General features: G+C 43.9%; 1 protein-coding gene across 1 annotated transcript in view; it reads right to left on the reverse strand.

Moving 5' to 3' along the window:
* Positions 1-1,316: 1,316 nt before the first annotated feature.
* Positions 1,317-10,618, reverse strand: part of LOC145408720 (G-protein coupled receptor moody-like) — a 225,030-nt gene continuing 215,728 nt past the window's right edge. Inside the window, exons 2-3 of the mRNA XM_080279384.1 lie at positions 4,341-4,579; positions 1,317-2,382 (exon numbers count right to left, since the gene is read on the reverse strand). Coding sequence (XP_080135510.1) covers positions 1,317-2,382; positions 4,341-4,579 — 1,305 coding nt within the window. The remainder of the gene's footprint in view (positions 2,383-4,340; positions 4,580-10,618) is intronic.

The raw sequence follows: 10,618 nt of genomic DNA on the forward strand, positions 1-10,618 counted from the left end.
TAATTCCAAAAACATCAGCACTTTTATCTTTGTTGTGATGGAAGCACGGCGTGTCCAGGGGCTATAGTTATTTCCACATAATTAAGATCTTTTTTAGCACCTCTTCTTAAAGATTTACTTTAACATACAGTATTTCATCCTTATATTCTCTAATGAATTATTTTTAATATCTAAATAAAAATACAGTTTGCATATAACAGACGAGAATATAAACACACCGTAAGTCCAAAAAAAAAAGAAAAAAAAAAACAGGATGAAGTGCTAGAAAGTCAAAAGAAAATGTGGTCCGTATTTTAAGTGGCACAGTGGACAACGTTCCACCCCTTTCATAGAGACTTATTTTGTAAAGAACACCTTAACATTCTATTCAATGTCTTTCTTTTAATATCGAGGTAATTTGTATCAGTGACATACAAGAGGATACTGCAATGCAATGTTCAAAATAAATCGCAAAGAAAGAGATATTACTAATCTCCAAAGCCACTTATGGAATACCACCCTATTGCCTTAAGTGAGACCTGGCAGTAACAGGGCCAGATTCACTTACAAACTGACAATTAATTCCCACTTGTAACTGGAAGCTGATTTTGCAGGAAAAAGGATAGAGAAGGCGTGATTCTGGCCGCCTATCTTTGTCCTTCGTGCACAGACAAATCCAGGTTGCTACACGGACTGATCGTAAGTTTGTTTGTGAATCTGGACCCAGTGCCACCCGCCAGCAGACAGACCTGCCTCATCTACTGGCCACATCTGCAGGAGCTGAAGGTGCCAGGCGAAGGAAGCTGGTGCGTCTTGGGAAGATGTTGATGGAAAGTTCTAAGGGCAGGTGTGGGATGCAGGGCTGGTGCGGGTGTGGGATGCAAGGCTGGTGCAGGTGTGGGATGCAGGGCCGGTGCAGGTGCGAGATGCAAGGCTGGTGCATGTGTAGGATGCAAGGCTGGTGCAGGTGTGGGATGCAAGGCTGGTGCAGGTGTGGGATGCAAGGCTGGTGCGGGTGTGGGATGCAAGGCTGGTGCAGGTGTGGGATGCAAGGCTGGTGCATGTGTGGGATGCAAAGCTGGTGCAGGTGTGGGATGCAAAGCTGGTGCAGGTGTGGGATGCAAAGCTGGTGCAGGTGTGGGATGCGAGGCTGGTGCAGGTGCGAGATGCAAGGCTGGTACAGGTGTGGGATGCAAAGCTGGTGCAGGTGTGGGATGCGAGGCTGGTGCAGGTGCGAGATGCAGGGCTGGTACAGGTGTGGGATGCAGGGCTTTAGCAGGTGTGGTGTTGGGGCTGCTGAGGGCTGGGATGGCACAGGGGGTGGCCTAGGGACGCCTTCAGGAAATCTTAGTCAGGGAGCAATTGACAGCATCAGGGCCAATGCAGCAGGCAAGGAGACCAAGGTAGGCCTGGCGGTACTCCGAGGACATGACCACATAGATAAAGGGGTTGATGCAGGTGGTAAGGTAGACTAATAGTAACCCCAGGATGTTCAACACAGGGTTGTCATCCTTGCTGAACGTCTTCACCAGCGTGATGGGCAGGTAACATGCCACAAAGGACAGGAAGATCACCAGAATCATCTTCAGCAATCGCCGGTCCTTCGGGCTTAATGCAGTCTGCCGAGTCAGCAGTGATCCCTTCCGAGCCCTGCGAAATGTCCCACGCATCTGTGGTAACGCTCCCTCTGCTGATTTGTTTGACTGCTGCCGCCCCTCCCCATCAGCCCCATCTGAAGTGAGTGAGTCTGGAGCATCTGGTGGATATATTCTGATGGGTGAGGCCACCACCGCCCCCTCTCCCAAAGCATGGCCAGACCTCCCATTGACCTCAGGCCTGAGCAGATTTGCGCTCACCGCTGGGGAAGGTGACCGACCTTTGCCATCCCCGTAACTGTTGACTGGGTGGGTGAGGGTGGCACCGACTTCCAGGATCTCCACCCTGACGGAGTTTGAGCTGCAGGAGAGCTTAACCAGCGTTTCTACCTGCAGAGGCTCGCTTGGTGTGTGCACCCCTGCCCCACCCTCCTCCTGTAAGTCCGTATCCCTCTCATCTTCCATACCCAGCTTTTCCCCTTCCTCCGGCTTTCTGCAGCCAGTTGGTTTGCTATTGGCGGTGATGATGCTCAGTCCATGGGAATGGCTTCTTTTGTCGGCACAGTGCACGATACAGAAAATCCTGGCGTAGCAGACACAGATGGCCACACATGGAAGCACGAACGCAAACACAAAGAGGAATTCTTTCGGTGAGCGTCCAGCAGTATCCGGCAGGATGGTGCACGAGCCAATGGTGGGGTCCAAGCCAAAAGTCCCCCATATCTTCAAGACGGTGGGCATCAGAGCTCCAAAGGCTCCAACCCACGTCGATACCACCATCAGTGCCAATAACGTCCGCGTGTACAACCTGAAACGGTAAGGGTGTTGTCAGTAGTGGTGGTAATAATGGCATAGCACTAAAGGTAAGGGTGTTGTCAGTAGTGGTGGTAATAATGGCATAGCACTAACGGTAAGGGTGTTGTCAGTAGTGGTGGTAATAATGGCATAGCACTAACGGTAAGGGTGTTGTCAGTGGTGGTGGTAATAATGGCATAGCACTAACGGTAAGGGTGTTGTCAGTAGTGGTGGTAATAATGGCATAGTACTAACGGTAAGGGTGTTGTCAGTAGTGATGGTAATAATGGCATAGCACTAACGGTAAGGGTGTTGTCAGTAGTGGTGGTAATAATGGCATAGTACTAACGGTAAGGGTGTTGTCAGTAGTGATGGTAATAATGGCATAGCACTAACGGTAAGGGTGTTGTCAGTAGTGGTGGTAATAATGGCATAGCACTAACGGTAAGAGTGTTGTCAGTAGTGGTGGTAATAATGGCATAGCACTGACGGTAAGGGTGTTGTCAGTAGTGGTGGTAATAATGGCATAGCACTAACGGTAAGGGTGTTGTCAGTAGTGGTGGTAATAATGGCATAGCACTGACGGTAAGGGTGTTGTCAGCAGTGGCAGTGGTGTTGGTAATGATGGTTTGGCACGTTGGGAAAACATCTTTTTCTTCTGCCATTGTGGATTCTTTGTATAGTATTTCTTGTTCATGATAGTGTGACTCTTCAGCGACGTTTGTTCTAACCTGACGGGGAAACCTCAGCTATAGATCCCATGTAAATAGGCTTGGGGTGATTTGACAAGTAAAAGAGAAGATTTATTCCTATCTTATAACTGAGTCTGATCAAAATTCATGCAACCACAATTTACATAAAAGTCCTGAGAATGGCTCCGCTCCATCAGAGATCATACCAATTTTGGTGAGCATACAGCACGGGTTTGCAGCAGTATCAGCGGCAAGTGCATGGTGATGGTGTGAATTACCATATAACAGACATCTCTCTCTCTCTCTCTCTCTCTCTCCACCGACCCTTGATATCACATTCAAGCCAGTGTTGCGTTACAGTTTGTGGGAAATGTTGACCTGACACCGCCTCTGTACCCGTTGAGAGAGAGAGAGAGAGAGAGAGAGAGAGAGAGAGAGAGACTGCTTCATGAGACTGGTCATAATAAATTGCTCCTTGTTGTAATGCTGGTGATTATATATAAACTATTTATTTACAGTATCTATCTCTCTATCTACCTTTATCTATCTGTCTATCTCAGTGTTCCCGTAGTTTATGTATTGGTGTATTACTTCTACCTTTTCCCTTTGTATGTGGCTGCAATAATCTATGCTGTTACGCTGACATAAACACTTTTTAATTATTTCCTGCCATTCATTCACCCCTCCGCCATCCTGCCTGTGAGCTAAGGGAACCAGGATGACCCTTACTAACGTGTCACAGAACACAACTTTGATGGCTATATTTTAAGTGGCTTTCAAAATCTCGTAAAACCTGCTTCTTAGCGACTTACGCATACTACACTTTACTTTTCTGAAGCATGTATCAGCAACGTCCAGCGGGATAAAAAGTTATAAAAGTAAAAACAAATCGCCAAGGAAGTATATCCCAGAACAGAAATATGGCCCAAAATTTAATGCCTCCCCTCGCTGATGCAATACAGAAGACGGCTTGAAGGTATGTATTCTCAGTAGTTTTAGGGACATCGAAACGCCTGTTCATTTGCGATTTATTCAGTGGACCACATCTCAGTTTAATCTTATGTGTTATTAATTCAAATTATGTCGATAATAAAATGATATAAAAGCAAAAAAAATGTTAACGTGTAATATACCACATAAATCGGTGAGGAAGAGGTGCTACGGGGTGTCCTGTGCCACATACTCATCTTCAAAAGAAAATTAAGGAGTTTTATACAAAATAAATCGCTAAGAAGGAGGTGTTAGGAGGCGTGCTGTGCCAGCCACTGCCTTTGCCCACCTGTGATAGAGTTTGGGGTGTGCGATCATGACGTATCTGTTGATGGTGATGGCCAGGACGGTAAAGACGGACACGGCCACCAGTCCGTAGCGAAGGAAGGGGAACAGCATGCACAGGAAGCCCGTGTGTACCCAGGCGCGGTGCACGAACAGCGAGGCGGCCAGGGGCAGGTTGAACACTCCCAGCATCAGGTCTGACAGGGTTAAGTTGACGATGAACACAGCAGTGGCGTTGTGCACCTGTAAGGAGAGAAAGAGAGAGTTAGAGCTGAAAAGAGAGATAGAGAGTTAGAATCAGTATGAGTAAGAGAAAATGTGGGAGAAAAATACGAGTCAAGCATTAGGTCAGACAGGCTCAAGGTGATGATGAACACAACACGACCATGGCATTGTCGTGCCATCTATCTATCTATCTATCTATCTATATACTAAAATTCCCATTGTTTATCTGTTTGTCAACTCAAAATAGCCGAAACAGTGCATTACAGCGCAACAATTTTTAAATCAATGTGCCTAAAATGCGTTAATTTAAAGAATAAGTTAAAAAAAAACACGGGTGCATCGGCCACCGGTTACCAAAAAATGTTGTTCAGTAACACACGTTCATATCTTATATTACACGGTAAATGAGGCGGGGCATTTCCGTGGAGTTTCATGTTTCTGAAGGAAGCGAGAGAGAGAGAGAGAGAGAGAGAGAGAGAGAGAGAGAGAGAGAGAAGGAAATATGAGTCAAACACTAGGTCAGATAGGGTCAAGTTGTTAATGACGACAGTGGTTGCGTTGTGGGCCTGAACAGACAGACAGCATTAGAGCCATATAGCGTATTAGGAGTGTTTAATAGAAAGGCGAGTGACTGTTCTCTATTTATTCCATCTTGGACTAAAACTGCCATCTTTCCACCCTCAATGCTGACTTGTAACAAACATGAACACTGGAGTATGATGCTAGTCACGAATAGGGAAAAGATGTAGATCCATAGCACTGTCTGTCTCTCACTTAGCTACGTGTATTAAGCTGCAAAAGGATGAAAATCTGGAACACGTCCAGGTGAAAGAACTATACCCACTCTCCCTCACTAGCACTCCCTTCCCAAATCTGCCTCACTCTCCCCCTTCCTCGGTAATCCCCACTCACCCTCACCCTTCCCCTCTGACACAAAGCCATAATAACCTAAATGCCAGTCCAGACTTTAACACTGGCAGGCAGGAACGTGGGAGTAAGGTAACAAACAATGTTTTCAAAAGGTTATTTCTTCTTCTTCTTCTTCTTCTACTACTCCTCTTCCTTTTCCTCCTCCTCTTCCTTCTTCTTCTCCTTCTCCTCCTCCTCCTTATCCTCCTCTACCTTTTTCAGCTCCTCCTCCTCCTTGTTTTTTTTTTCTTCTCCTCGCCACTCAAACTTTAAGCCGTGGCATCAAACAAAAATAGTATGATATATACAGTAATGAAAACGAAGGTCATATTCTGAGTGACTTGGGAGATACGTAACACCCCTTCCTTAGCGATTTATTCTGTACATTACACCTCAATATCCTCTTGTATGTTAGTGACGCAAGCTGTGTCGACGTAACCCAGTACACTCCCATCATGTACTGGCTTTTTAAATTCCTGCTGTTTTGACTCCCGCTACCATCACCTGCTATTACATAGCTCTAGAAGGGGTGTGTGGTTGTGAAGGGGCTGATGAAGATGAAGACTCGTATTGTTAGCGGTTAAAGAAGCTCCCTAACATTTTTCGTAAGCAATTTGGGTCGTTTATAATACTAGTGTGTGTTTCCATATCCAAGGGGTGGTTAGGGTTTATTGCTCAAGTATTGCCACTCAGGGATGAGTGAAGCTGGCCACTCTCATCTCAAATGTCAGGACCAGCTTGCCTAACCCCGGGCTCGTACGCTCCTCATGGGGCAACACAGGATTAGATGATGATGATGATGATGATGATGATGATGATGTGTATTTTTTTTTTTTTTACAATAACAGAACAGAGGAACGAAAAGCAAATGAATAAAAGAAATAAAACATACACCTTATTACTGGTGTCCTCCGTTCATAAAAAATCTGTAACATTTGGACATGAACAGTCGCAGGCTGAAATTCGTGGGGAAACCATATGGGGAAGCGAGTTCCAAAGAGGTGGAAATCGGAGAATAAATGAATTTTGATAGGGAGTAGTTTTGCAATATGGCAGTGTAAAAGTCCATTCATGAGCGCTACTAGATGGAGAGGTGACGCAATGGATGCAACGTCGTCTGAATTTGTCATAAAAGTATCTGTAAAATAATGCAAGTGAGGCACCATTCCTTCTTACTTGTTGGGGAGGTAGTTCATTTGTAATTGTGGGGTTGTTAATAATTCTAATAGCCATGTTCTGAATTTTGTCCAGTTGTTTTTTGTGCAACCTCTCCACATCCATTCCACAAGGGTGAGCAGAGTTCAAGCTGAGAGAGCACATCACTCTTATAAACTATAGTCAACTGTTTGTCAGTGAAGAAATTATGGACCCTGTACAATAATCCAAGTTTCTTTGAAGCGGTTTTAGCAAGTGATCTAACATGAGAGGTCCAGCTGAGGGCACTGTTAAATGAAACACCGAGAATTTCAATACTTTTAGTGATAGGAATATTAGTAGCATTGAAGGTAGTAGCCTGTAAGAATCAGGCAATAGCTGTATTAGTAAACTGTATATATTTGGTTTTCCTAGTTTAAGTGAGACAATGCTGTGTTGTCCCCATTAAGTGATTTTAGAGAAGTCTTGATTTATGAAGATTGCTTTACTGAGTTATGAATTAGGGTAATTAAACTTTGTGAATGGGTTTTTAAATGTAAATGAACTGTGGAGGATTAAGTCATCTGCATATGAATGAATGGGATTATGGGTGACAGATAAGAGATCATTAACATGAATTAGGAATACCGGTAGAGTTGGAGCCAGGATTGATCCTTGTGGCACGCAGGCATTAATCGAGTGGAAATTGTAATTTATTTCATTTACTTTTGCTCTTATCTTTCTGTCGCTGAGATATGAGGAAATCAGAGGAACAAAAGATGATAGGCCATAGCACGTGAGTTTGGATATCAAGGAACGGTGCCACACTCTGTCAAAAGCTTTATAAATATCAAGGGCTACTGCATTGGTTTCTCCATGTTGGTCAGTTGACTGATGGATGATATGAGTCAAGAGACTGAGTATAACAACAGTGGATCTTTCGTGAGGGGTAGCATTATAATTTGCATAATTTCAATTTCCCAGAACTAGTAGTGATAAAATGTTGCATTTTTGTGTTGGAAATTCAAATCAGTCTACAAAATATAGATTAAGCAAGCCTTACCTACTTCAGTTTTGTGCTGAAATGTGTCAGTATTACTTACAATTGGCGATATAAATAATAACACTATAATTCTGAACCTTTTCATTTAAAGCATCAAGATATTACCGATTTGTATACATTCAACACAATTTTACAAAATTAACCAAAGTCATCATGCCTTTCTTGCGTTACTTTTTGCCCATGAGTTCTCGGCTGACCACCTGACCACTGCTATAGTGATCTCTTCTGCCCTGACTATAAACATGGGCGGCAGCTTCAGTTGTCATCTTCACACATCTCTCCACCGACTGGGTGTGTGAAGGCCAGTCAGGAACAGCCATGGGTTTCTCCACAAATTCCTTGACCTGTAATGTTGTCGGGGGGGGGGGGGGTTCTGAGACTCCTGAAGTCCAGTCAGTAAGGTCCGAAAGTGAAGTCGCCTCAGTATTGATTGATAGTGTTTTTTCTGGGTCTTACCATGTACTCTAATTGGGTCATCGCAACTAATTCACCTTTAATCTGCAAGCAAAGTTGTCATAAGGTTAGTGACAAGTTGGTCAGTGTTTTTATTCCTGCTATATTGGTCTCGTCTCCCTGAGATACAGTCCATAACAGAGATCTCTGACAGTTGGTAACTCTGCCACAGGAGGGTCTCTCCTTGACCCCACCAGGTGTCTCAGATGAGTCCAAGCTTGTAGCCTTGTCTTTACCTGAGACATCTTTGTGGAAAGCTGAAGCTATGACACTGGTAGAAGTGCAGAGGTCATTAAAGACCTCTATACAAAACAAATCAACTCTTGCTCTGTCTCAGTAGCAATAAAAATGTATAGCATTAAATACAGTTTATCCCCCTTCCTGGACAATATACCCACCCAAATGCCATGATCAGTATTTTCGTAACGTGTAAATTTACGTTTTTTTTTTGTTTTTTTTTTGTTTTTTTTTGCAAAATTTCAACACAATGCCGAAGTAGGTAAATTATCTGTGAGACAAAAATCAAACATATATTTGTGTTATCCGGATAAAAATCTACCATTTGATGACTAGAATTTTTAAAGTCATTGATTTTGCCAAAACTGACATCCTATTATTATTCCTCACTGTCACTTTTTTGTAACATAAACGCTTCCAATATCGCCATACTCTATATAAATAACGTACAACCCAGCCATATCCAAAAATAAATTGCTAAGGAAGAGGTGTTAGGGAGCTTCCTTACCCGACAAGAATACAGACCTAGTGCTCGTATTCTCGGCGATTAAAGAAGCTAACACCTTTTCCTTAGCGGTTTATTTTTGGATGGGCATGGCTAATACAGTTTTATATGCTATTTATGCAGAGTATGGCGATGTTAGGAGGATTAATGCAACACGGAGCAGGGCGCCACGGTGTAATAAGCAAAATAAATCGCTTCGAAACAGGTGTTAGGAAGCTCCCTTAACCAACGAGGGTACGGGTCTAAATGCAAACTCTCCAGTGAGAAAGCCTGCCTTTGCTTATTATGTGCTTATTATTAGTTAACAAGAATAACGTATTAAATACGTCATTGAACTGAAAGGGTTAAAATAACACGAGTAACGTAGAAAGTTAAGGTGTAATGCAGGAAATAAGTCGCCAAGGAAGAGGGGTTGCGAGGCCTCTAAAAAGGACCTGAAAGCTTAGTGTGATGATCCAAGACTTGTTGATGTACAGACACAGCCGTATTGTAGGCGGCAAAGGAGAGGCTACTTAACTCCTATTCCTTAATGACTTATTTTTCAGCTTACTTGAGACCGTTCTCTTGTAGCTAAGGTATTGTTGTTGTTGCTATGTTATTGATGTTGTGTTGTTATGTTATTGATGTTCTGTTATTGGTGTTATGTTATGTTCTTGATATTACGTTATGGATGTTATGTTGTTACAGATGTAGCAGTAATAGTAGTTGTTCCCTAGGCAGTATGGCCGAACAGCCCCGAGTCCCTAAGGAAGGTCATGGCAGAGACCGGGCTTTCCCACAGAGCTCTCAAGGAGTGTATGTTGTGTTGTTGGCATAGGTGATTGTGTGCAATGCAGTCTTCCATAATGTGCTTAATAGTATGGGGTGCTGTGTTGCATCCTGGACATGCATCAGCGACGGAGTCATCCAGCCTCTTCTGGTAACTTACGAGGGATGGATGATGCCCACATCTCAGCTTGGCCAGGTGGACCCTGTCCTCACGGAGGAGATAGGATTCGGAGGGGTGGATATCAGGAGGCCATGCATACAGCTGTGTGTTGTCTTCAAGTTACTGAATGGAGCGGCTAGTGATCTGAGTATGGATATGCTTCTGGAAGCTGGTCTGAGGCGGGCGAGGGGGAAGAGATGACAGTATTTGTGTATAATATTGTGTGCTGGGTGTTGTTTTGATTTTCCTTGGTGTGCGTGGGTGTGTTGCCATGTAGTGTAGTGGATGTTGTGGGTTTGTGGAGGCTGCAGAGAGAATTTGGGAGCCTCTCATGTCTAGGTGATCCTTGACTTAGAGGACTTTGGTTTCTTGATGTAGGTGGTCTGTGGGTGTGGTAGCTGTGCAGCCTGTGATTATTTGTGGGGCCTTGTTCTGTATGGCCTGTAGAGTGTTGCAGTGTGTTTTAGTGAGGTTAGAAGCCCAAGCAGGGCTTGCATAGTTTATCACTGAACGTATATATTGTTTGTATACTGTGGTGGTGGCTTCTTTGTTGTGTCTAAATGTTGTGTGGGCAAGTGACCTCAGGGCATTGAATCTTGGTGTTATTTTAATTTTAATGTTTGTGATGTGTTGTTTAAAAGACATTGATGTACTGCATGTTACACCAAGGATTTTGTGTGTGTGTGTGTGTGTGTGTGTGTGTGTGTGTGTGTGTGTGTGTGTGTGTGTGTGTGTGTGTGTGTGGTAGAGGAGTGTTGTTTGTGGTGAGGTGTGGAATGTGACTGTATTCTGCTGTCCAGTTTGTGAGAAGGGTCACTGTAGATTTGG

This window comes from Coenobita brevimanus, chromosome 78 (assembly GCF_032717465.1).
Source record: "Coenobita brevimanus isolate Jiangsu-jjx chromosome 78, ASM3271746v2, whole genome shotgun sequence".
Taxonomy (NCBI): domain Eukaryota; kingdom Metazoa; phylum Arthropoda; class Malacostraca; order Decapoda; family Coenobitidae; genus Coenobita; species Coenobita brevimanus.